The sequence below is a fragment of the Mobula birostris genome, chromosome 8 (assembly GCF_030028105.1).
Source record: "Mobula birostris isolate sMobBir1 chromosome 8, sMobBir1.hap1, whole genome shotgun sequence".
NCBI lineage: Eukaryota > Metazoa > Chordata > Chondrichthyes > Myliobatiformes > Myliobatidae > Mobula > Mobula birostris.
The window spans coordinates 47,244,122-47,272,002 of NC_092377.1; the positions used below are offsets into that span (position 1 = coordinate 47,244,122).

The following is a 27,881-nucleotide window of genomic DNA, read 5'->3' on the forward strand; positions in this document are numbered from 1 at the left end:
CAGGGACCTTAGAAAAAATAGTTAATATTTCTCTGCAATTGTGCCCAGTCTGCTGAGGTTTTCAATGGTTTTCTTTTATTTGTTCACAGCTGACTTAGTGACCTTTATATTTAAGTATATTTATTACAATTAATTCTATCTTACAGCAGTATAATCCAAATGTATGATTATTAAGTAATGATTCTTACCTTACCGAAAGAGTCACATTGCGCATTATATGACAATAATTATGTGCACAATATGCTTATCAAAGCCATGGCTAGAAATTTACAATAAAAATATGGATATGTTTATGAATTTGAACCTATTTATGGTTGAAAAACTGCAGTGGCTAACTGAGATGAAAGAGTAGGTGAAATGTAATATTGGAAACCCCTGGGTTAATCTTATTCCCATTGCTGACTGATGAGTATTTTAAAAAGCAAGGCCTATAGTCTGTCTACAGGATCCAAAATATTCATTAAATAGTTTGTTAAAACTAGGATAGATATTTCATTACTTTAGCCTGTGAATGCCTAGAAGTATAGTTACTGCAAATGGTTCTAGATGGTCAATGACAGTAAGTTTTCTAATTATCATGAATTGGGGGCTGTACATCATCACTAACTCCATCAAATAAGATTCAGCTAAAAGTAAGGAATGTGTCAAAGTGATTATTTTAACAATTACACTATCCTCACAGGATAACTTTCTGCAAGAGCAAACTAAAGGTCTCTCGCTGCTACAAAAGGGCGACAATCATATGAGTGTCCAAGAAATGCAGGGGGAGCTGCCTCAATGACTGTCGCCCAGTTCCACTCACATCTACTATGATAAAGTGCTTTGAGAGGCTGGTCATGGCCAGAATCAAGGACCAGGACCAGCTGTAATTGTTTGTAGCCAGTGAGAGAGCAACATCTTGCAGGCAGAGATCCATATGAAACCTACAAGTCTCGTCAGGAGTGAGTCATTGTATAAAGTAGCGAGTGAAAATGTGATATCTTGCAGGGTAGGAGCCATTTGAAAACAGCAAGTCTCGTTGGAAGTGAGTTTTATCTGAGCCAATGAAAGAAGGGAGGTGTTGGAGTGACCATGGTTGGAGTGGGCCAGCCTTAGGGTAGTCCGGCAATGGCGCAATAGGCTTGGGCATGAACAGGCAGAGGTCCTAAGTTTTTTTTCCTCTTTCATTGTCTATTCGTATATAGCTAGTGCACTGAGAATGGATTCAGATTTAATGGTATGTTCAGGTTGTGTGAGATAAGACCATAAGGTACAGGAGGAGAATTTGGCCCATCAAGTTTGCTCTGCCAATTCATCATGGCTGAACCAATTTTCCTCTCAGTTCTAATCTCCTGCCTTCTCCCCGTATCCCTTCATGCCCCAACCAATCAAGAATCTAATAACCCCTGCCTTAAATATATGTAGAGACTTGGCCTCCACAGCTGTATAAGGCAAAGGATTCCAGAGATTCACCACTCTCAGGCAAAAGAAATTCCTCCTCATCTCCATTTTAAAAGGAAGCCCTTCTATTCTGAGGCTGTCCTCTGGTCTTAGACCACCATAGGAAACATCCTCTCTACATCACGTCTATCGAGGCCTTTCAACATTCAATAAGTTTTCAATGAGGTCACCCCTCATTCTTCTTAATTCCAGTGAATACATGGCCAGAGCCATCAAATACTCTTCATATGATAAGCCATTCAATCCTGGAATCATTTTCTTGAACCTTCTTTGAACCCTCTCCAGTTTCAGCACATCTTTTCGAAAACAAGGGGCCCAAAAATGCTCACAATACTGCAAGTGAGGCCTCACCAGTATCAAAGTTACATTTTTGCTTTTATATTCTAGTTGTCTTGAAATGAATGCTAACGTTACATTTGCTTTCCTCACCATAAACTCAACCTGCAAATTAACCTTTAGGAAATCCTGCACAAGGACTTTCAAGTCCTTTTGTGCCTCAGTTTATTTTTTATTTTCTCTACATTTAGAAAATAGTCCACCCTTTTATTTCTTCTAACAAAGTGCATGAGCATACTTCCCTACACTGTATTCTACCTGCCATTTCTTAGCCCATTCTCCTAATCTAAGTCCTTCTGTCACCTCTCTATTTCCTCAACACTACTTGCCATCCATTTATCTTCATATAGTCAGCAAACTTTGCAACAAAGCCATCAATTCCATCATCCAAATCACTGACATTGAACGTACAAAGAATCAGCCCCAACATGGCCCCTGTGGAACACCACTAATCACCGGCAGCCAACCAGAAAAGGCTCCCTTTATTCCCATTCTTTGTCTCCTGCCAATCAGCCACTGCTTTATCCATGCTAGAATCTTCCCTGTGATACCATGTTAAGCTTGTTAAGCAGCCTCATGTGTGGCACCTTCTCAAAAGCCTCTGTAAATCAAAGTAGACAAAATCAACCGATTCTCCTTTGTCTATCCTGCTTGATATTTCTTGAAAGAATTCCAACTGATTTGTGAGGTAAGATTCTTCCTTGAGGAAACCATGCTGACTGCAGCTTATTTTACCATGCACCTCCAAGTACCCTGAGACCTCACTCTTAATAATCTACCCAAACACTGAAGTCAGGCTAACTGGCCTATAGCAACACAGAAAAAATGCTGGCGGAACTCAGCAGGCCAAGCAGCATCTATGGAAGACAGTACAGTCGATACTTCGCCAGTCCTAATGAAGGGTCTTCGCCTGAAATGTCGGCTGTACTCTTTACATAGATGCAGCTTGACCTGCGGACTTCCTCCAGCATCTTTTTGTGTGTTGCTTGAATTTTCAGCATCTGCAGATTTTCTCGTTATAACTGGCCTATAGCTTCCTTTCTTCTGTATGTCTCCTTTCTTGAAGAGTAGAGTGACATTTGCAATTTTCTAGTCTTTCGGAACTATTCCAGAATCGAGTGATTCTTGAAAGATCATTATTAATGCCACCACCATCTCTTCAACCATCTCTTTCAGGACCGCGGGGTGCACAACATCTGGTCCAGGTGACTTATCTACCTTCAGGCCTTTCAGCTTCCCAAGAACCTTCTTTCTAGTAATGGTAACTTCACATACTTCATGACCCCTGACACCTGGAACATCCACCATACTGCTAGTATCCTCCACAGTGAAGACTGACGCAAAATACTTAGTCAGTTTGTCCACCAATTCCTTGTCCTCCATTACCACCTCTTCAGCATTGTTTCTAATAGATATCTACTCTCGCCTCTCTTTTACACTTTATGTATCTGAAAAAACTTTCGGTATCCTCTTTAATATTATTGGCTAGCTTACTTTCGTGTTCCATCTTTTCCTTCTTAATGACTATTTTAGTTCCCATCTATTGGTTTTTAAAAGCTATCCTCTAACTTCCCACTAATTTTTGCTCTATTATTTGCCCTCTCTTTGGTTCTTCCGTTAGCTTTGACTTCTCTTGTTAGTCATGGTTGTGCCATCTTTCTTTTAGAATACTTCTTTCTCTTTGGGATAAATTTATCCTGTGCCTTCCGAATTGCTTCCAGATATTCCAGCAATTGCTGCTCTGCTGTCATCCCTACCAGTGTTCTTTTCCAATCAATTCTGACCAAACCCTCTATCATGCCTCTGCAATTCCCTTTACTCCACTGTAATACCGATACATCTGAGATGTGGGAAAGCTTGGAAACATCTAGTGTCCCTGATGTCTACATCTGCACAGTGTATCAAGCTACAAGCTCCTTAAAGACTGTGCTCAGGAACTGGAGTTGCAGCTCAACATTAGTAAGACAAAGGAGATGATAATGGACTTTAGGAAGACAAAGCCTGGGTGGACAGACCTCTACCTCACTGAGGCCAAACGGCAGCTCTCTGACACATCCTCTTACTTACCCCTGGAACAGGACCCCACCAAAAAAACATCAAACCATTGTCTTCCATACCATCACCACCCTTATCAACTCCAGAGACCTTCCATCCTCAGCCGCTAAACTCATTATTCCCACACCCCGCATCGCTCGGTTTTACCTCCTCCCCAAGATACACAAGCCTGACTGTCCCGGTAGACCCACAGTTTCTGCCTGCTCCTGTCCCACCGAACTTGTATCTGCCTATCTGGACTCCATTTTGTCACCCATAGTTCAGTCCCTCCCCACCTACATCCGGGATACATCCCATGCCCTCCATATCTTCAATAACTTCCAGTTCCCCGGTCCCGACCACTTCATTTTCACTATGGATGTCCAATCCTTATACACCTCCATTCCCCATCAAGAAGGCCTCAAAGCCCTCCGCTACTTTCTGGATAATAGACCTCACCAGTTACTCACCACCACTACCCTCCTCTGGTTGGTGGAACTGGCACTCACACTTAATAACTTCTCTTTTGGCTCTTCCCACTTTCTTCAGACCAAGGGTGTAGCTATGGGCACTCGCATGGGCCCCAGCTATGCCTGCCTCTTCATTGGTTATGTGGAACAGTCTGTGCTCCAAACCTATTCTGGTACTGCACCCCAACTTTTCCTTCACTACACTGACGACTACATTGGTGCTGCTTCCTGCACCCATGCTGAGCTCGTCAATTTCATCGACTTTACTTCAAACTTCCACCCAGTCCTCAAATTCACTTGCTCTATCTCGGACACTTCTCTCCCCTTTCTCGATCTCCATCTCTGGAGACAGACTGTCCACTGACATCTTCTACAAGTCCAATGACTCTCATAACTACCTTGACTATACCTCTTCCCACTCTGCCACATGCAAAAATGCCATTTCTTATTCCCAGTTCCTCCGTCTCCACCACAATCTGCACCCAGGATGAGGCTTTCCGTTCCAGGACATCTAAGGATCGTGGTTTCCCTACTGCTGTCATCAATAATGCCCTCACCCGCATCTCCTCCATTTCCCACACTTCGGCCCTCACCCCATCCTCCTGCCACAGCAGGGACAGAGTTCCCCTTGTCCACACCTACGACCCCACCAGGTTTCGGATCCAGCACGTTATCTTCTGCAACTTCCGCCACCTTCAACAGGACCCCACCACTAAGCACATCTTTCCCTCTCCACCCCTCTCCGCTTTCCACAGGGATCGTTCCCTCCACGACTCCCTGGTCCACACGTCCCTCCCCACGGATCTCCCACCTGGTACTTATCCCTGTAAGCGTAAGTGCTACACCTGTCCCTACACCTCCTCTCTTGCCACCATTTAGGGCCCCAAACAGTCCTTCCAGGTGAGACAACACCTTACTTGAGAGTCTGTTGGATCCAGTGCGACCTCCTCTACATCGGTGAAACCCGACGCAGATTGGGGGACTACTTCGTCGAGCACCTCCGTTCCATCCGCCATAACAGACAGGATCTCCTGGTTGCCACCCACTTCAACTCTGCTTCACATTCCCAATCCGATATGTCCATACATGGCCTCCTCTACTGTCATGATGAGGCTAAGCTCAAGTTGGAGGAGCAAAACCTCATATACCGTCTAGGTAGTCTCCAGCCCCTTGGTATGAACATTGAATTCTCCAACTTCTGGTAATTTCCTCCCCCTCCCTTCCCCAATTCCGATGTCACTCTGCCCCTCCCCCAGCTGCCTATTACCTCCCTCATGGTTCCGCCTCTTTCTACTACTACCCATTGTGCTTTCCCCTATTCCTTCTTCACCTTTCCTGCCTATCATCTCCCTGCTTCCCCTCCCCCACCCTTTTATCCCTCCCCTTACTGGTTTTTCACCTGGAACCTACCAGCCTTTTCCTTCCCACCCTCCCCCCACCTTCTTTATAGGGCCTCTGCCCCTTCCCTCTTCAGTCCTGACGAAGGGTTCCGGCCCGAAACGTTGACTGATCATTTCCATGGATGCTGCCCGACCTGCTGAGTTCCTCCAGCGTGTTGTGGGTGTTGCTCTGATCCCTGTTACTACTGATGGTGAGGACATGGATGTGGTGAGAACCTACAAGTACCTGGGGGGTGCACCTGGATGACAGACTTGAGTGGTATACCAGCACAGAGTCTGTGTAAAAGAAGGGCCAAGGATGTCTCTACTTCTTGAGGAGACTGAGCTCCTTTGGAGAATGCAGGCCTCTCCTACACATGTTCTACCAACCAGTTGTCGCTAGTACAATCTTCTATGTAGTGGTGCGCTGGGGCAACATGGGTGATGCCAACAGGCTCAACAAACTGATTAGAAAGGCTGGCTCTGTTATAGGATTCAAAGTGGACACAGTGGAAGCTGTGGTAGAACAAAGGACCCTACGGAAAATCCTGACAATTCTGGACAATGTTTCCCACCCTCCGCATGCCACACTGGCTGAACAGAGAAGCACTTTTAGTAATAGACTAAAACAACTGCGCTGCTCCAAACAGCGCTATATGAGGTCACCCTTACCCTTGGCCATTAAACTCTATAATGAGTCAACCTGTAGCCGGGGAAGTGATGACCCCCTATTGTTAGACTGTTTGTGGTAACTTATTTTTTGTCCTTTCTACTTCTCTTCTATTATCTATATCTGTGCATTTGTAATGCTACAGTGACATTGTAATTTCCTTTAGGATCAATAAAGTATCTATCTATCATCCCTGAGTTACAGGATGCAGATACCTGGGTAACTGTCAAGATAGGAAAAGGGAACAGGCAGCCAGTGCAGAGTACCCCTGTGGCTGTTCCCCTCAATAATAAGTACACCGCTTTGGATACCGTTGGACGGGACGGCCGATCAGAGAGAAGCCGCAGTGAGTAGATCTCTGGTGCTGAGTCAGTCTCTGTGGCTCAGAAGAGGAGGGAAGAGAAGAGCAGTGTAGTAATGATAGGAGATTCTATATTTAGATGAGCAGACAGAAGCTTCTGTGGATGTGAAAAAGAGACACAGATGGTATTTTTCCTTCAGGTGCCAGGGACAGGGATGTCTCGAATCAGGTCTGGATCATTCTAAAGAGGGAAGGTAAGCAGCCAGAAGTTGTGGTACATATTGGTGCCAACAACAAAGGTAGGAAAAGAGAGGAAGTCCTGAAGAGAGTTAATGCAGGACCTCCAGGGTAATAATCTCTTAATCGCTGCCTGTGCCACGTGCCAGTGAGGATAAAAATAGGATGATTTGCAGAAAAATGCATGGCTGAGGAATTTGTGTAGTGTTTCAGATTTCTGGATCATTGGGATCTTTTCTGGGGAAGGCATGGCCTGTACAAGAAGGACAGGTTACACCTGAAACTGAGGGGACCAATATCCTTGCAACAGGTTTGCAAGAGCTGTTGGGGAGGATTTAAACTAATTTGGCCGGGGTCCAATCAAAAACAACAGAAAATCTGCAGATGCTGGAAATCCAAGCAACATGCATGAAATGATGGAGGAACTCAACAGGGCAGGCAGCATCAATGGAAAAGAGTACAGTCGATGTTTTGGGCCGAGACCCTTCATCAGGACTGGAAGAAAAAAAATGAGGAGTCAGCATTAGAACGTAGGGGAAAGGGAGGAAGAAACACAAGACGATAGGTGAAATGGGGGGGGTGAAGTAAAGAGCTGGGAAATTAATTGGCAAAAGAGATACAGGGCTGGAGAAGGAGGAATCTGATAGGAGAGGACAAAACTCAATGGAAGAAAGAAAAGGGGAAGGAACACCAGAGGAAGGTGATGGGCAGGTAAGGAGATAAGATGAGAGAGGGGAATGGAAATGGGGAATGATGAAGGAGGGAGAGGACGTTACCAGAAGTTTGACAAATCGATGTTCATGACATCATGTTGGAGGCTACCCAGACAGAAAACAAGGCGTTGCTTCTCCAACCTGAGTGTGGCCTCATTGCAACAGTAGAGGAGTCCATGGACTGACATAGTGGAATGGGAATGGGAAGTAGAATTAAAATGGGTAGCCTCTGGGAGATCCTGCTGGTAAGCGTAGCGTAGGTGCTCGGCGAAGTGGTCTCCCAGTCTATATCGGGTCTCACCAACGCACAAGTGGCCATATGGAGGGAACCAGATAGATGAACCCAAGACTCACAGATGAAGTGTTGCCTCACCTGGAAGGACTGTTTGGGGCACCAAATGGTAGAGAGGGAGGAGTACTTGTTCTGCAACACCTGCTCGTATACCTCATCCTTCCACTTCCACGTCCCATTCCCATCTGGATTGGCTGTTGTGTAATTCACCAAATTTAATTAGGGAACTTAAGATAAAGGAACTCTTAGGTAGCCTTGATCATAATATGACAGAATTCAACCTGCAGTTTAAGAGGGAGAAGATAAAGTCAGACGTATCATCATACACCTGAAGCAAAGGGAATTACAGAGGCACGAGACAAATGCTGGCCAAAGTTGACTGGAAGGGGACATGAGCAGGGATGATGGAACAACAGCAATGGCTGAAGTTCTGGGAGCAATTTAGCAAGATCCCAAAGATGAAGTAGTGTTCTAAAGGGAAGATGACACACCGTGGCTGACAAGGGAAGGCAAAGACAGCATAAAAGCAAATGAGAGGGCATATACGTTTGTAATATAGCAACACTTATTGGGAAGTTGGAAGGTTGGGAAGGTTTAAAAACCAACAGAATGCAACTGAAAAACCATAAAGAGAGAAGCGATGAAATATGAAGGTAAGCTAGCAGATAATGTAATAGGGATTAGCAAATGTTTTTTTTCAGATACATAAAGAGTAAAAGAGAGGAGAGAGTGGATGTCGATTTGCTGGAAAACTTCTCTGCACAGCTAGTAATGGGGAACAAAGGAATGGCGCATAAACTTAATCAGTATTTTGTGTCAGTCTTCACTGTAGAAGGCACTAGCAGTATGCCAGAAACTCAAGAGTGTCGGGGCAGAAGTGAATGTAGTTGCTATTGCTAAGAAGGTGCTTGGGAAGCTGAAAGGTCTGAAGGTAGATAAGTCACCTGGAACAGATAGACTACAACCCAGGGTTCTAAAAGAGGTTGCTGAAAAGATTGTGGAGTTATTAGTAATAATCTTTCAAGAATCACTGTATTCTGGAATGGTTTTGGAGGACTGGAAAATTGAGAACTGTCACTCCATTCTTTAAGAAGGAAAGGAGACAGAAGAAAGGAAATTATAGGCAGTTAGCCTGACTTCAGTGGTTGGGAAGATATTAGAGTCTATTATTAAGGATGAACTTGGAAGCACATGGTAAAATAGGCCAAAGTTGGCCTTTACGAGTAAATCTTTCCTTAAAGGGAGATCTTGGCTGACAAATCTTGTTGGAATTCTTTGAGAAAAACAACAGGCAAAACAAAGGAGAGTCGGTAGATGCTGTTTACTTAGATTTCCAGAAGGCCTTTGAGAAGATGCCACACATGGTATAACAGGACAGATACTAGCATAGATAGAGGATTGGTTGACTGGCAGGAGCCAAAGTTTAGGAATAAAGGAGGTCTTTTCTGATTGGTTGCCAGTGACTATTGGTGTTCCGCAGGATTTGGTGTTGGGACCATTTCTTTTCACTTTATATGTCGATGATTTTTGGATGATGGAATTAGTGGCTTTATGGCCAAGTCTGCAGATGATACAAGGACAGGTAGAGGGGCTGGTTTGGTATTGAGGAAGCAAGGAGTCTACAGAAAAACTTGGGACAAGTTGGGAGAATGGGCAAAGAAGTGACAGAATATAGTGTAAGGAAGTGCATGGTCATGCACTTTGGTAGAAGAAATAAAAGCATAAACTATTTTCTAAATGGGGAGAAAATTCAAAAATTAAAGGTGCAAAAGGACTTGTGAGTCCTTGTACAGGATTCCCTAAAGGTTAACTTGCAGGTTAAGCCAGTGGCAAGGAAGGCAAATGCAAAGTTAGCATTCATTTTGAGAGGACTGGAATATAACAGCAAGGATGTATTGCTGAGGCTTTATAGGGTCAGACTGTATTTGGAGCATTATGAGTAGTTTTGGGCCCATTAGCTAAGAAATGGTGTGCTGGCATTGGCAGTGTCCAGAGAAGGTTCATGAGAATGATTCCAGGAATGAAAGGGTTAATGCACGAGGCACATTTGATAGCTCTGGGCCTGTATTCCATCGAGTTTAAAAGAATGTGTGTAGATCTCATTGAAACCATCAAACATTGAAAGGTCTGGATAGAGTGGATGTGGGGATCATGCTTCCTACTTCCTGGGTGAGTCTTGGACCAGAGGGCACAGCCTCTGAATAGAGGAATGTCTATTTAGAACAGATTTTATATGAGGAGGAATTTCTTTAGACAGAGGGTAATGAATCTGTGGAATTCATTGCCACAGACAGCTGTGGAGGGCAAGACGTTGAGTATATTTAAAACAGAGATTGATAGGCTCTTGATTAAGAAAGGGTGTCAAAGTTTTGGGGAGAAGGCAGGAGAATGGGATTGACAGGGAAATGGATCAGCCACAATGGAATGGCAAAGCAGACTCAACAGGCTGAATGGCCTAATTCTGCTCCTATATCCTGGTCTAAAATGCCTAACACTGAAATAGGTGTACAGTGAGTGCAATCTCACTGACTCTCCTGTCAGCCTTGGATCACCAGAACAATAGCAATATCTACGTCAGACTGCCATTTAATGATTGCAGCTCAGCATTCAGCACCATCATACTCTCAGTATTAATTAACAATCTTCAAAACTTGTCCTTCTGTACCTCCCTCTGTGACTGGATCCTTGACTTGCTTGTCGGGAGACCATAGTCAATGCAGATCAAAAGTAGCTTCTCCTTCTTGCTGACAATCAATACTGACACACCTCAAGGATGCATTCTAAGCATACTGTTCTACTCTCTCTACACCCACAACTGTGTGGCTAGGCACAGCTCTTACACTATCTATAAATTTTCTGATGTCTCAACTATTACTGGCAGAATTTCTGATGGTGACAAGGAGGTGCACAGAAGTGAGATAGATCAGCTAGTTGAATGGTGTCAAAACAACAACCTTGCACTCAACATTAGTAAGACCAAGGAACTGATTGTGGTCTTCAGGGAGGGGAAGTCGAGAGAATACACACCAGTCCTCATCGAGAGACCGGCAGTAGAAAGCTTTGAGTTCCTGGTTGTCAACTTCTCTGAAGCTCTATCCCGGGCCCAACATATTGACGCAATTACAAAGGTGGCACAAAAGTGACTATATTTCATTAGGAGTATGAGGAGACTTGGTACTACCAAAGACTGTCGAAATTTCTATGTATGTACTGTGGAGAACATTTTAACTGTTTGCATCATCGTCTGGAATGGAGGGGCCACTGCAAAGGATCAAAAAAGCTACAGACAGTTGCAAACTCAGCCAGCTCCATCATGGGCACTAGCTTCCCCACCATCAAAAACATCTTCAAAAGCCAATGCCTTGAAGAGGTGGCATCCATCATTAAGGACCCCTATCACCCAGGACATGCCGTCTTCTCACTGCTACCATTAAGGAGAAGATACAGGAGCCTGAAGACACACATTCAAAATTTTAGGAACAGCTTTTCCCCCGCCATCAGATTTCTGAATGGACAAAGAACCCATGATCACTACCTCACTACTTTTCTTCTTCTGTTGCTCTCTTTTTGCACTCATTTAATTTTTATGTGCATACAGTTGCAAAAAAAGTTTGTGAACCCTTAGCAATTACCCGGTTTTCTGCATTAATTACTCAAAACTAATTCAAAATTTCAAATGTATCTGCACAGTTAGTTAAACAAAATGTAATTTTGAAAATGCAGAGAACTTTGAACAAGGTTAGTATTATTGTTTGGAAGAATTCTCATAGAGTGATACTCCTTTGTTGCTACCTGGGAGGGAATACATAATTTTGACCCAGTAACAATGAAAGAATGGAATTACAGTACTTTCAAGTCAAAATAGGAACATGAATGTTGTGCTGTTTCCATGCAGATTAACAGGCCATGTCGTTCTGGTTATCGGAGGTGATGGGCTTGAGAGATGCCACCAAAGAAACCTTTAAAAAATGCTTTATGTTACAATAAAGTAGTTAAGTGATGGCACAAATTAAACTTCTAAGTGGTGCAGAGAATATCAATCTGCCTTTTCAGCCATTACCAATTTCTTTCAGCTGTAGCATCTTTAGATTCATTTAATAATTTTTGATTCCTACCCTATCACAGACATTTCTATTGGTCTTTCCATCTCGTTCGGCTGTAACTCAGCGTTCATATTATACATCAACCCACAATTTTAACTCCATCTCCCTCTCCACAGGTGCTTCTTAAACTGCTGAGTTCTTTGAGTATTTTGTGTTTTTAATGCAGTCAGCTTTGTCCTGGATGATAAAAAGGATTTTTGGAGCAACATGGAAAGCACTCATCATATTGCTGATGTATGCCTTGAGTGTCACTATTGCTACAGAATATGCTGTGTATGACATAGCCTTGGAGGAATAAGATATATCATAAAAAGTCTAGTTAATGTCTTGGACTGTAACTAGAAATTGATGCTGACGGTCGGAGATTCAGTGACAGCAAAAGCACTGAATGTCAAGGGAAGGCACTTTAACTGTCATAATAGCTTTTACCACTTCTCCGTGTTATTTGTCATGTAACAATCCACATCTGAATATTATGCAGATTTTCTAAAGAAGGACGCAGAATGCCTCAATATCAGAGGAGTTGCAAACAGATTTGAAAACTAAGCATTCAGTAGAGGATTGTTTAACCAATAGAGGCACAAAACTGTTAACAATTTCTTTTAAATTTAGAGATCCAGAGCAAAACAGGCAGTTCCAGCCTAACAAGCCGCACCGCCAACAACTCACCTATTTAACCCTTGCCTAATCATAGGACAATTTACAATGACAAATTAATCTACTATCAGGTACGTCTCTGGACTGTGACAGGAATTTGCAGCACCCGGAGGAAGTACACGAGGTCACAGAGAAAAAGTACCAACTCCAAATAGATGGCACCGGAAATTAACTCTGAACTTAGATGCCCTGAGCTGTAGTAGCATTGCACTAACGGCTACGCTATTGTGGTGCCCTACATTACTGATTTTGAAAAGCGGACTGAGTGTAGCCTATTTAAGTTTGCTGATGACACTGAGCAGAAAAGCAAATTGTGCAGAGAATGTGAAGAGTCTTCAGAGAGATACAGATAAATTAAGAGATTGGGCAGGGGTCTGACAGATGCAGTACAATATTGGTAAATGCAGGGTCATCCACTTTGGAAGGGAAAAAACAGAAGATCAGATTAAATGGTGAAAGGCTGGAGCATACTGTTACACAGAGGGACCTGGGAGTGCTTGTGCATGAATTCACAAAAGGTTGGTTTGCAGCAGCAACAGGTCAGCAAGAAGGCAAATTAAATGTTGGCCTTCATTGCTAGAGAGGCTAAATTCAAAAGAGGGAAGTTATGCTGCAACTGTACAGAGTACAGTTGAGGCCACACCTGAAGTACTATGTCCCACTCTGGTCACTTTACTTGAGAAAAGATACACTGGTTATGCAGGTGATGCACAGGAGCTCCACCCAAGTTGGTTCTGGAGATGATGGATTGGCCCATGAGGAGAGATTGATTCGCCTGGGAATTTACTCACTGAAATTCAGAAGATTTAGAGAGAATCTTATAGAAACATAAAATTGTGGAAGAATGGGCAAAATTTATGTAGAAAATTTGTTTCCACTGGCAGGTGAGAGTCATAACCTCAAGATGTAGGGGAGTAGATTTAGGATGGAGGTGAGAAGGAACTGCTGTTCCTAGAGAGTAATGAATCTGTGGAGCTCTCTGCCCAAGGAAGCAGTAGAGACGACCTCATTATGTATACTGTACTGACGACGCAGATAGATTTTTACAAAGTAAAGAAATTAAGGGTTACAGAAAAAAAGTTAGGTAAGGTGGAGCTGAGTCATAGGCCAGATCAACCATGATTTTACTGAATGGTGGAACAGGCCTATTCCTGCTACCATTTCTTATGGTCTTGCAGATAAACAACCCTTCATTTGTCAATGTGGAGGGAAAGTTATTTATAAAGCATTTAAATATGGTTAGGGCTAGGGCAATGTCATGAGGAACTCCTACAATGTCACCTTGGGACCAAGATGACTGGCCTCCAGCAACCGCAACCATCTTAGTTTGTGCTGGATATGACTGAATCCCAGCTGCCTAACAAGGGTTACTTGATGCAAACACTAAGTAGATCATAATCAGAACTCAGAATCAGATTTATCATCACTGACATATGACATGAAATTTGCTGCTTTGTGACAGCAGTAGAACAGAGACATAAAATTATTATAGATTACAAATGTAAATAAATCGTGCAAAATAAACAAATCTTGAGGTAATGTTCATGGACTGTTCAGTAATCTAATGGCAGAGAAGACGCTAGTCCTAAATTTTTGAGTTTAAGTCTTGTAAGTTAATGTACTCGCCTCAATCACTTTCTCAGGTCATTCCATAAATTGACCACTCTATGGGTGAAAAAGTTCCTATAAAACCTCCCCCTTCTTATCTAAACCCATGTCCTTTAGTTTGATTCCCTAACCCAGAGTAAAGGACTACAATTCCAAGAAAAGGTTTGTGAACCCTTTGCAATTACTTGGTTTCCTGCATTAATTACTCATAAAATGTAGTCTGACCTTCATCTAAGTCACAATAACACACAAACACAGTCTGCCTAAACTAATAACACACAAAAGAATTGTACTTTTCATGCCTTTATTGAACACATTTTTTAATCATTTATATTCCTGGCTGGAAAAAGTATGTGAACCCTTGTATTTAATAACTGTTAGAACCCCCTTCAGCAGCAATAACCTCCACCAAACGTTTCCTGTAGTTGCTGATCTGATTTACACAAAGGCAAAAAGGAATTTTAGACCATTTTTCCATACGAAACTGTTTCAGTTCATCAATATTTCTGGGATACTACTGCATGAACAGCCCTCTTCAAGTCATACCACAGCATCTCATTTGGGACCCTGACTTGGCTATTCCAAAACACGAATTTTCTTCTTTTTAAACTATTGTTGTTGATCTACTCTTGTGTTTTCAATCATTGTCTTGTTGCATCATCCAACTTCTATTAAGTTTCAGGTGACAAACCACTACCCTGACATTCTCCTGTAAAATGCCTTGATACAATACAGGTGTCCCCCTGCTTTTCGAACGTTCGCTTTACGAAACATCACTGTTACGAAAGACCTACATTAGTATCCTGTTTTCGTTTTCAGAAGGTGTTTTCACTGTTACAAAAAAAAATTCAGTGCGCGATAAAAGGCAGAGCGCGCCCTGAGCAGCCGCTCTTCCTCGGATTGGGAACTGCATTGCTTTAACACGTGCCTGTGAGCAGCCGTTTGCAAGATGAGTTCTATGGTATCGGTAAAGCCTGAAAGAGCTCGTAAGGGTGTTACACTTTTGGTAAAACTAGACATAACTAAGCGTTTTGATCGTGGTGAACGAAGGACAACGTGAGTTTGGCTTGTGGAAGCTGACGAACATGATGTTGAAGATGTTTTGGCATCCCATCACCAAGAACTGACAGATGAAGAGCTGATGCAATTGGAAGAAAAAAGGATAACATTCGAAACCAAATGAGTAATGATAAAGTACGATTTTAATTTTGAAAGGTTACGTCGGTTTAGGAGATATTTGCAGGATGGTTTGAGTCCTTATTAAAGAACTGTGTGATAGAAAAATGCGCAAGGCTCAGCAGTCAAGCAAGCCTTCCACATCAGCCACAGCAGACGACGAACCTCGACCTTCGACATCGAGACCGGCACAGATAGAAGAAGATGAGCTGCCTGCTCTAATGGAAACAGACAACGAGATGACACCCCAGTGTCCCACCACCCCAACCTCCAGGCCCCGGACAGATACCGATTCCCAGAAAATGCAACGGTAGCCGGGACGCGCACAGCACATCTTTAAGAAAAAAGCCGAAATAAACATGCTAATTAATTAGGTGCCGCCTAGCACGTAATCGTCGGCCCAGATCAGTGCCGATGCAATGGGCAATCGCCTCTGACCTGCGCTGACATTTACGTGCCGGGCAGCACCTAATTAATTAGCATGTTTATTTCGGCTTTTTTCTTAAAGATGTGCTGTGTGCCTCCCGGCTACCCCTGTGTGCTTCACGGCAATGTATCAGTCCGCGACCCAGAGGGTGGGGGCCACTGCACCACCCCAACCTGCGACAACTCAGTCTAACACGCCATCATCAGTGTGCTCGATGTCTTCCCAATTCCGGTAAGTGATACTATACTGTACATACATTATTTCTACTTTATATAGGCTGTGTATTTTTATGTGTTACTTGGTAGATTTGGCAGCTTCATAGTTTAAAAGTTACTGGAGAGCGCATTTATGCCAATAGCGCTTGCGTGAGATTTTCTGCTGAGAGCACTTAACGTGAAATTTTCGCTACGGAGATCTGTGCAGGCAATCGTTGTAGAGAAGTATTTCTACTTTATATAGGCTGTGTATTTATCATATCATTCCTGCTTTTACTATATGTTACTGCTATTTTAGGTTTTATGTGTTATTTGGCATGATTTGGTAGGTTATTTTTTGGTCTGCGAACGCTCACAAAATTTTCCCATATAAATAAATGGTAGTTGCTTCTTCACTTTATGACAATTCGGCTTACGAACCATTTCATAGGAACGCTCTATCTTCGGAAGGCGGGGGGAAACCTGTATTTGAATTTATTGTTCCCTCAACGATTCCAAGCTGTCCAGGTCCTAAGGCAGCAAAGCAGCAAAGTTCTGCAAACTCGAGATGTGCGGCAAAGTTTTTTTGGAGAGCAGTAGTTTTCTCCATGGTGTCTTCCCACAAACATCATTCTTGTTCAGTGTTTTCCTTATAGTGGACACAGGAACAGTAGCAAGTTCTAGAGATTTCTGCAGGTTTTTGCTGTTCCCCTTAGGTTCTTTATTCCTTCTTCAACATTGCACGTTGTGCTCTTGGTGTAATCTTTGCAGGATACCCACTCCTAGGGAGAGTAGCAACAGTATCGAATTTCATCTATTTGTAGACAATTTCTCTTTCTGTAGACTGATGAACACTCAGAATTTTTGAAATGCTTTTGTAGTCTTTTCCAACTTCATGCTTCTCTACAATTCTTCTTCTAAGATCCTCTGAAAGTTGTTTTGATCAAAGCACGCAAACAATTTCTTCTTGAGAAGAGCAGGCTGGGTCAGTAAACTGATTTTATGGTTTTTTTTATGGTCAGGGCACTTCTACAACCTACAACTCCAATCTCATCTCATTGACTGGAACACTTGACTCCAAACAGCTTTTGTAGAAGGCATTACCCCAGAGGCTCACATACTTTTTTGAACCTAGACTGTGAATGTTTAAATGGTGTACTTAGTACTGACAAGAAGAAGTACAATTGTTCGTGTGTTATTAGTTTAGGCAGATAGCATTTGTCTATTCTTGTGACTTAGATGAAGATCGGACCATATTTTCTGAGTAATTAATGCAGAAAACCAGGTAATTGCAAAGAGTTCACAAGCTTCTTCTTGCAACAGTATGTGCATTTACCCATCTATGCCCCTCATGAGTTTATATACTCTATAAAGTTCCACTTATTCTCCCACCCTCTGAAGAATAAAGTGCACCTATCTCCATAACTGTCCTTTGTATTTAAACAACATCCTTGTAAATCTTCTCTGCACTCTTGCCAGCTTATGGCACTTGCTATAGGTGACCAAAACTGAACAATATTCCAAATGTGCACCTGTCAACATTTTGTACGACTACAACATAACATTCCAACTTCTACGCCCAGTGCCCTATGTGCCAAAAAGCTTCATCACCTAGTCTACCTACGATGTCACTTTCAAGGAACGATGTACTACACTCTTAGGCCGCTCAGTTCTACAATACTCTGTGTTACCCTAACACTTACTGTGAAAGTCCTATCTCGCACTTACCCAAATTAAACTCAATTTGCTCTTCCTCAGCCCATTTACCCAGTAGATCAAGATCGCCCACTTACCCAGTAGATCAAGATCTCCCAGTAATTCCCGATAACCAACTTCCCTGTCAACAACACACATACTTTAGTATTTCTAGCAATAATAATCATGCTGTGTACCTTCTCCCAAATCATTGACATTGAAGACAAATAGCAATGGGCCCAGCACCAACCCCTGGAGAACACCATTAGTCATGAGCCTCCAATCTGAAAAAAACCTTCGACCGTCCTCTGCTTCTTACCCGCAAACAAATTGTGCATCCAATTAGCTATCTCTGCCTTCAGCCCATGTGATCTAACTTTCCATAGCAGCATATTGTACAGAACTGCATCAAAGACTTCACTGAAGTCTATATAAGCTACGTCTACCACCCTGCCCTCATTGATCTCCTTCAAAGTTCGAAGTAACTTTATTATCAAAATACACGTGTCACCACAAGCGATTCTGCAGATGCTGGAAATCCAGATCAACACACACAAACTGCTGGAAGGACTCAGCAGGTCAGGAAGCCTCCGTGGAAATGAACAAATAGTTAATGTTTCGGGACAAGACCATAAGACATAGCAGCAGAATTAGACTATTCAGCCGATCCAGTATGCTCCACCATTCCACCATGGCTGATCCCGGATCCCACTCAATCCCATACACTTGCCCTTTCACCATAACCTTTGATGCCCTGACCAATCAGGACGCTATCAATTTTCGCTTTAAATATATCCACGATCTTGGCTTCCACAACTGACTGTGGCAGAGCACTCCAAAGTCACACTATTCGCTAACTAAAAAAACTCCTCTGTTCCAAAGGATTGCCCCTCAATTTTGAGGCTGTACCCTCTGGTTCTGGACACCCCCACCATAGGAAACATCCTCTTCACTCCCACTTTATCTAGTTCTTTCAACATTTGGTAGCTTTACACGAGATCCTCCAGCATTCTTCTACATTCCAGAGAGTACAGGCCCAAAGCCGCCAAACGCTTCTCATGTTAACCCTTTCTTTCCCGGAATCATTCTCATTCTCATGAACCTAGTGAAGACCCTTCATCAGGACATATAGCATATGTCACCATATACTACCCCAAGTCTCATTTCCTTGCAGATATTCACAGTAAAGACATACAACAGAATTAATGAAAAACTACAAACAAATAGCCTGATTTATCATTGTGAACTTTAGTTTACTATTCAAATTCTCAGTATTTTAAATATGTATAAACATTTCTTTTTCCATCAATATTATACATTTGGGCCATTTGGAATTATTTCTGATTGTTACATGAACAATGTAGCTTCTCAGAGAATAACAAAGATAAAAGATGCTCAACATATGATTTTCATATGGTTATGGTCCACCCTACATACATGCATGGTACCTTTAATACATTTCAGAAGCTAATGTGTGTCAATATCCATTTCAGGATTTGAGCAATTATTGATTCAATCTAATCTACTGGGGATTTTGTAATATTCATCTGCATTATCTTAGATCAGTCCAAGAGGATCAAGGATCCAAAAAAAAAGCCTAGTATTTTCTGTCTCTTCAAATATTGATAAACAAGAATGTTTTCATAAAATACTTTGACAATACAGATTTCATTCTTACATCTGTGTTGCAGTTTTGAAGGATACCATTTCAAATTTCAAACCTGTTCTACAAACATTTTCAAAAGATCAAATAATAGAACCAGCATTTTAAGTTCTACTCTTACCTGGAGAAAAAGGAGTCTGGAATCCACATTAGTGTTTGCCTGGAGGTACTGAACCTACAACCATAGAAATACAAGTTTTAAAATTTACTGTGACAAAGACAGTTAATTTATGAATGAAACAGGAAATGGCTCCTGACACTATTTTACACAATTTTTACATAAAAACTGAAACTTCTACCAAACAATTTAAATTTGAACTGTCTTGTGGACACAGTCCTAATTTTAATGTCCCTCCTTATATCAAAGAAACTTTAGTGGTGTTCTCCAGGGGTTGGTGCTGGGCCCATTACTATTTGTCTTCAATGTCAATAGTCACTGGAACTCACATACTGTAAAAGGGCTAGATGTGATAGCTTGTTATGGGTGTTCAGGAAAGTTTCCTTAATCAGTACAAAGAAGTCCCAACTCAAGACAGTGTGATACTAGATCTCCTATTAAGGAATGAGACAGGGTAGGTGACAGGTTGTGTTGGGGAACACTTTTCTTAAAGTCTACAGTCTATAGAAAGAGTTTAATGAGACTTTCTAAAGATGCACTGCATTCTAATTGGTTGCATCACCAACTGGTATGGAGGGGCCACTGCACAATATCAGAAAAAAGTTGCAGAAAGTTGCCCAGTCAGCTCCATCTTGGGCACTAGCCTCCCCAGCACTGTGGACATCTTCAAAAGATGATGCCTCAAAAAATGTGACATCCATCATTAAGGATCCCATCACCCAGGACATGCCCTCTTCTCATTGCTACAATCAAGGAGGAGGTAAAGAAGCCTGAAGACATACATTGAATGTTTTAGGAACAGTTTCTTCTCCACCATCATCAGATTTCTGAATAGGCAATGAACCCATCTACACAACCTCACTACTTTTTCTCTTTTTTTTTTTGCTCCCTTTTTGAACTACTTATTTAATTTAATATTTTATATCTATTGTAATTTACAGTATTTTTGATTATGTATTGCAAAACAACTTTCATGACATATGTCAGTAATTCTGATGCCAGGCAAAGCAGCGGCAAGGTCATGTACTGTATACCGATTACAGAGGAGTTGTCTGCTATCTTGTGGTAAATTAGGGTCCCAGGGCCAAGCAAGGTGTTCTCTCAAACCCTGTAGGAGGCTAGTGCAGAAATTGCAGGGCCCCTAACAGATACTTAAAATGTCTTTAGCCACAAGTAAGGTTCTGGAGGATTGGAGGACAGCTAATGTTGTTCCATTCTTTAAGAAAGGTTCTCAGAATATGTCAGGAAATTATAAACCAATGAGCCTGATATCACTAGTAGGCAAGTTATTGGAAGGTATTCTAAGGGACCAGATATTTAAATATTTGAATAAACAGGGAATGATTAGGGATAGTCAATATGGCTTTGTAAGAGGTAGGTCATGACTAACCAATCTTATTGAGATTTTCGAGAAAGTTACCAGGCAAGGCTGTGGATGTTGTTTATGTGAACTTTAGCAAGACCCTTGACAAGGTCCCACATGGGAGGCTGGTCATGAAGGTTTAGTTATTTGGCATTCCAGATGAGGTAGTAAACTGGATTAGACATTGGCTTTGTGGGAGAAGCCAGAGTGGTTGTAGATGGTTGCCTCTCTGCAACCGCAGGGATGGGTGCTGGTTCTGTTACTGTTTGTCATCTACATCAATGATCTGGATGATAATGTGGTAAACTGGATGAGCAAATTTGCGGAGGACACCAAGATGAGGGGTATAGTGGACACTGAGAAAGATTATCAAAGCTTGCAGTGGGATCTGAACCAGATGGAAAAATGGCAGATGCAATTTAATGCAAACAAGTGTGAGGTGTTTCACACTGAGAGGACAACCACAGTCAGGCATACATGGTGAGCAGTAGGGCACTGAGGAGTGTGGTAGAGCAGAGGAATCCAGGAATACAGATCCATAATTCTTTGACAGTGAAATCACAGGTAAATAGAGTCATACAAAGTTATTTTGGCATAGGATTTAGTATGTAATATTGAAGTATAATATGTTGGTGAGGACTAATTTGGAGTACTGTGTGCAGTTTTGGTCACCTACCTACAGGAAAGATGTCAATAAGTTTGAAAAAGTGCAGAGAAATTTACAAGGACTTGAGGACCTAAGTTATAAGGAAATGTGGTAAAAGTTAGGACTTTATACCCTAAAGCATAGGAGAATGAAGGGAAATTTGATAGAGATATACAAAATTATGAGGGATACAGACATGGTAAATGTCAGGCTTTTTTCCCCCACTGAGGTTGGGTGAAACTAGAACTAGAAGTCATGGGTTAAGGGTGAAAGATGAAATGTTTAAGGGGAATATGAGGGGGAATTTCTTCACTCAGAGGGTGGTAAGTGTAGAATGAGCTGCAATCAGAAATGGTGGATGGTGGTTTTATTTCAACATTTAAGAGAAATTTGAATAGCTACATGGATGGGAGGGATATAAAGGCCTATGGTCCAGGTACAGGTTGATGAGATTAGGCAGTTTAAAGGTTCAGCATGAACTAGAAGGGGCAAAAGGGCCTGTTTCTGCACTGTAGTGTTCTTTGACTCTAAAACATCAAAGACCCTCTATTTATCTGCGTCCATTAGCACTCTATCGTTTTCTGCAGACGATCTGCTCTTATCTAACTTCCCAAAAGCATTACTTCATATTTGCCAGCATTTCATTCCATCTGACATACAGAACTGCAAAGGCCTTAGCCACATATATCTCACTAGGGTGTTTTAGACTTTTGCATAATACTGTAATAATTTTATACAGGTTTCCCCCACCATCCGAAGGTAGAGCGTACCTATAAAACGGTTCGCAAGCTGGAATGTCATGAAGTGAAGAAGCAATTTCCATTTATTTATATGGGAAAAATTTGTGAGCGTTCGCAGACCCAAAAATTACCTACCAAATCATGCCAAATAACACATAAAACCTAAAGTAACAGTAACGTATAGTAAAAGCAGGAATGATATAAATACACAGCCTATATAAAGTAGAAATACTTCTCTACAATCATTGCCTGCACTGTTCTCTGTAGCGAAAATCTCATGCAAGCGCTCTCGGGGAAAAAAAAACAGCACAAGCGCTCTCCAGTAACCTTTAAGCTATGAAGCTGCCAAATCATACCAAATAATACCTAAAATTACAGTGCCTATATAAAGTAGAAATAATGTATGTACAGTGTAGTATCACTTATGGGAATCGGGAAGGTATCAAGCACACTGATGATGGTGTGTTATGCTGAGTCGTCGGAGGTTGGGGTGCTGCAGTGGCTCCCAACCTCCAGGCAGCGACTGATACCAATCCGCGAAGAATGCAGCGGTAGCTGGGACGCATCCAGCACATCTTTAAGAAAAAAGCCAAAATAAACAAGCTAACTCATTAGGTGCCGCCGGGCACGTAAATGTCGGCCCAGATCGGAGGCGATGCAATCGGCAAACGCCTCTGATCTGGGCTGCCATTTACGTGCCGGGCGGCACCTAATTAATTAGCTTGTTTATTTCCGCTTTTTTCTTAAAGGTGTGCTGGGTATGTCCCAGCTACCGCTGCATTCTCCGCGAATAGGTATCTGTCCGCGGCCCGGGGGTTGGAGTGGTGGGACACCAGGGTATCATCTCATCATCGATCAGGGCAGGCAGGTCATCTTCTTCTATGTCTGCCTGCCTCGATGTCGAAGGTCGAGGTTCGTCGTCTGCTGAAGGCTTGCTTGACTGCTAGCCTCGCGCATTTTTCTATCATACAGTTCTTTGTAAGCACTCAAACCATCTTGCAAATATGCCCTAAACCGACGTACCTTTTAAAAATTAAAGTCATACTTTAACATTGCAGCGAAAATCTCACACAGTTGCATCATGTTTAGTTCCTGGACAACTTCACTTTCGGTCCGTTCGCTACTGCATTCGGTTTCGATTGTTATCCTTTCCTCTTCCAATTGCATCAGCTCTTCATCTATCAGTTCTTGGTCATGGGATGCCAAAACATCTTCAACATCATTTTCGTCAACTTCCACAAGCCAAACTCACTTTGTCCTTACTTCATTCACCATGATTGAAACACTTAATTATGTCTAGTTTTATGCTAAGTGTAACATACTTACGAGCTCTTTTAGGCTTTTCCGATACCTTAGAACTCATCTTGCTAACGGCTGCTCACAGGCACGTGTTTAAGCAATGCTGGCGAGAATGCAGTTCTGAATCCGGGGAGAGCGGCTGTTCGGGGCACGCGCTGCTCTTTCCGTGTGCTGCCTTTTTTCGTAACAGTGAAAACACCCTGTGTTAGTGAAAACAGGGAACTAATGTAGGTCTTTCGTAACAATGAGGTTTCGTAAAGCGAACGTTTGCATATTGTTGTTTGATTGTTTGTGGTTTTTGTATTTCTGTATTTATGCTCTATTCTTGGTTGGTGCAGCTGTAACAAAACTCAATTTCCCTCGGGATCAATAGAGTATGTCTATGTCTATGTCTAAAAGCAGGGGACACCTGTATATTGCACTGGGCAGCTGCCATGAAAAAACTAATTTTATAACACACATGAGTGATCATCAAACTGATTCTGATATAGGTCTCTATTGTGGATTGAGAGTGAGAAGGGGCAGGGACAGGAGAATCATGGTTTGCAAAAGGAGTAGGGGGAAGAGAGGGAATGAGAAGTACCGCAGAGACATTCTGTAATGATCAATAAGCCTATTGTTTGAAATCAGATGATGTTGCATGGTATCTCAGGGCTGGGTGTGTCTACACACATGCCACACCCTGCCCTTAGCATTCTTTCTCTGCCACGTGACCCACACCCCTCCCACAGTGCTCCACCCTTGCCATTCTCAACACCCTTTGCTCCCGCCAGATTTATAAACTCGCTCTCCGCTCCACGTCCCTTCCTAGATAAGGAGCCGAAAACTGTTCACAATTCTCCAAGTAAGGCCTCCCAGCGCTTTATAAAGGTTCAACATGACATTCTTGCTTTTATATTCTAGTCCACTTGAAATGAATACGAACATCACATTTGCCTTCCTCACCACTGACTCAACCTGCCAAATTAACCTTTAGAGAATTCTGCACAAGGACTCCCAAGTCCCTTTGCATCTCAGATTTTTAAAATTTTAATTTGCAGATTGAGTCTTAGAAAATAATCTACCTTTTATTTCTTCTATCAAAGTGCATGACCATACACTTCCCAACACTGTATTCCATTTGCCACTTCTTTGCTCATTCTCCTAACCTGTCTAAGCCTCCTCTACTTCCTCAAAACTACCTGCCCCTACACCTATGTCTGTATCGTCCACAAATTTTGCCACAATGCCATCAATTCTGTCATCCAAGTTAGTGACATGTAAGGGAAAAAGAAGTGGTCCTAACACAGACCCCCTGTGGAACACCACTAATCAACGGCAGCCAACCATAAAAGGCTCCCTTTATTCCCACTCTTTGCCTCCTGCTAATCAGCCACTGCTTTATTCATTTATCCATGCTAGTATCTTTCCTGTAATACCATGGGTTCTTATCTTGTCAAACAGCCTCAGGCGTGGCACCTTGTTGAAGACCTTTTGAAAATCCAAGTACACATCCACCAATTCTCCTTTGTCTATCCTGCTGGTTATTTCTTCAAAGAATTCCAATAGATTTGTCAGGCAAGATTTTCCCTTGAGAAAACCATGCTATGGCCTATTTTATCATGTGCCTTCACCTCCCCCTAGGATTCCATCCTTGGTTTCCAGATGCTTCCCAAGGATGGAATCCAATACAGTGCCTATAAAAAAAAGTATTCACTCCCCCCCCAGAAGTTTTCATGTTTTATTGTTTTACAACAATGAAACACAGTGAATTTAATTTGACATTTTTTCACACTGATCAACTGAGAAAAAGACCCTTTCGAGTCAAAGTTAAAACAGATCTCTACAAAGTGATCTAAATTAAATATAAATATAAAATTTAAAATAAATGATTGCGTAAGTATTGACCTCTTTCAAGTCAGTGTTTAGTAGTTGCACCTTTAGCAGCAAATACAGTCTTGAGTCTGTGTGGATAAGTCACCATCAGCTTTGCACATCTGGACACTGCAATTTTTCCCCACTCTTCATTCTTCTTTACAAAACTGCTCGAGCTCTGTCAGATTGCTGGGGATTGTGAGTGAACAGCCCTTTACAAATCCAGCTACAAACTTGGCCACTCTACAACATTAATTTGTTTTTTGAGCCATTCCCGTGTATCCTTGGCTTTATGCTTGTGGTAATTGTCTTGCTTGAAAACAAATTATCTCCCACAATGCAGTTCTGTTGCAGACTGCATCAGGTTTTCCTCCAGGATTTCCCTGTATTTTGCCACATTCACTTTACCCTCCACCTTCACAAGCCTTCCAGGGCCTGCTGCAGTAAAGCACCCCAACAGCATGATGCAGCCACCACCACGCTTCACAGTAGGGATGGCATGTTATTGATGATGTGTGTTGTTTGGCTTTGCCAAATATAGCATTTAGACTGACGGCCAAAAAGTTCAACTCGGGTTTAATCAGACCTTCCAACCTTTTTCCAGCTGACTTCAAAGTCTCCAACATGCCTTCTGGCAAACTCCATCCAAGATTTCATGCGAGTTTTTTCAACAGTGACTTTCTCTTTGCCACTCCCCCGTAAAACTGCGACTGGTCAAGCACCCAGGCAACAGTTGTTTTTTGTGCAGTTTCTCCCATCTCAGCCACTGAAGCTTGTAACTTCTCCAGAGCTGTCATGGGTCTGTTGGTGGCCTCTCTCAATCGTCCCCCTGCATAGTCACTCAGTTTTTGAGGACAGCCTGCTCTATGCAGATTTACAGCTGTCCAATATTCTTCCCATTTCTTGATGATTGACTTAACTGTACTCCAAGGGGTATTCATTGACTTGGAAATTTCCTTGTATCCATCTCCGGACTTGTGCTTTCCAATAACCTTTTCGCAGAGAAAAGGAGGAGGAGCACCGGGGGATGCGATAAAGTTAGGGGGGTAAATGGAAAGGGGGAACGGTGAAAGAAGGGGGGCATTATCAGAAGTTCAAGAAATTGATGTTCATGTCATCAGGTGGAAGGCTACCCAGACAGAATATAAGGTGTTGCTCCTCCAACCTAAGTGTGGCTTCATCGCGGCAGTAGAGGAGGCCATGGACTGACATGTCGGAATGGAAATGGAAAGTGGAATTAAATGGGTGGCTAGCAGAAGGTCCCGCTTCTTCTGGCAGACAGAGTGTAAGTGTTCACCGAAGCCATCTCCCATCTTTCACTCGGTCTCACCAATACACTGGAGGTCACACTGTGATCACCAGATACAGCTGATGACCCCCAAAAGACTCACAGGTGAAGTGTCACCTCACCCCAAAGGACTGTTTGGGGCCCTGAATGAAAGTGAGGGAGGAGATGTAGCACTTGTTCCGCTTGCAAGGTTAAGTGCCAGGAGGGAGATCAGTGGAGAAGGATGAACGGACAAGGGAGTTGCGGAGAAAGTGAACCCTGTGGAAAGCAGTAAGCGGGGGGGGGGGGGGGGGAGGGGATGGAAAGTTGTACTTGGTGGTGGGATCCTGCTGCAGATGGCGGAAGATACAGAGAATTATGTGTTGGACACGGAGGCTGGTGGGGTGGTGGGTGAAGACAAGAGAACCCTATCCCTGGTGTGGTGGCGGAAGGAAGGGGTGAGGGCAGTTGAGTGTGAAATGGCAAAGATACAGTTGAGGTGAGCATTGATGGTGGAGGAAGGAAAGCCCCTTTCTTTGAAGAAAGAGAACACCTCCTTAGTTCTCGAATGAAGCACCTCATTCTGAGAGCAGATGCAGCAGAAACAGAGGAATTGAGAGAAAGGGATGGCGTTTTCCTCCCCTCCTTTACCATTCCCATTTCCCTCTCTCACCTTATCACCTCCCTCTGGTGGTCCTCCACCTTTTCTTTCTTCCATGGCCTTCTGTCCTCTCCTACCAGGTTCTCCCTTCTCCAGCCCTATATCTTTCACCAATCAACTTCCCAGTTCTTTGCTTCACCCCTCCCCCTGTCAGTCTCACCTATCACCTTCTGTTTCTGCCTCCCTCCCCCACCTTCTAAATCTGACTCATCTTTTTTTCTCCAATCTTGACGAAGGGTCTGAGCCCGAAACGTCAACCATACTCTTTTCCATAAGTGTTGCCTGGTCTCCTGAGCTCATCCAGCATTTTAGGCCATAAGACCATAAGATATAAAAACAGAATCAGACCATTTGGCCCATCAAGTCTGCTCCGCCATTCAATCATGGTTGATCCTTTTATCCCCTCCTCAGCCCCACTTTTGTATGTGTTGCTGTAGAGATCTGTTTTCACTTTGATGCGAAAGTCTTTTTTTCTGTTGATCAGTGTCATTAAATCTACTGTGACTCAATGTTGTAAAACAATAAAACATGCAAACTT

At 42.6% G+C, this 27,881-nt stretch overlaps 1 protein-coding gene across 2 annotated transcripts in view; it reads right to left on the reverse strand.

Moving 5' to 3' along the window:
- The window catches only part of kctd3 (potassium channel tetramerization domain containing 3), a 93,569-nt gene that overhangs the window by 55,032 nt on the left and 10,656 nt on the right, over positions 1-27,881 (reverse strand). The window contains exons 2-3 of one of the 2 annotated variants that reach the window (XM_072265124.1): positions 23,589-23,761; positions 19,517-19,570 (exon numbers count right to left, since the gene is read on the reverse strand). In XM_072265124.1, the coding sequence (XP_072121225.1) occupies positions 19,517-19,545 (29 nt within the window). In that variant the 5' untranslated portion in view covers positions 19,546-19,570; positions 23,589-23,761. The remainder of the gene's footprint in view (positions 1-19,516; positions 19,571-23,588; positions 23,762-27,881) is intronic. The other variant, XM_072265123.1, reaches the window with a different exon arrangement.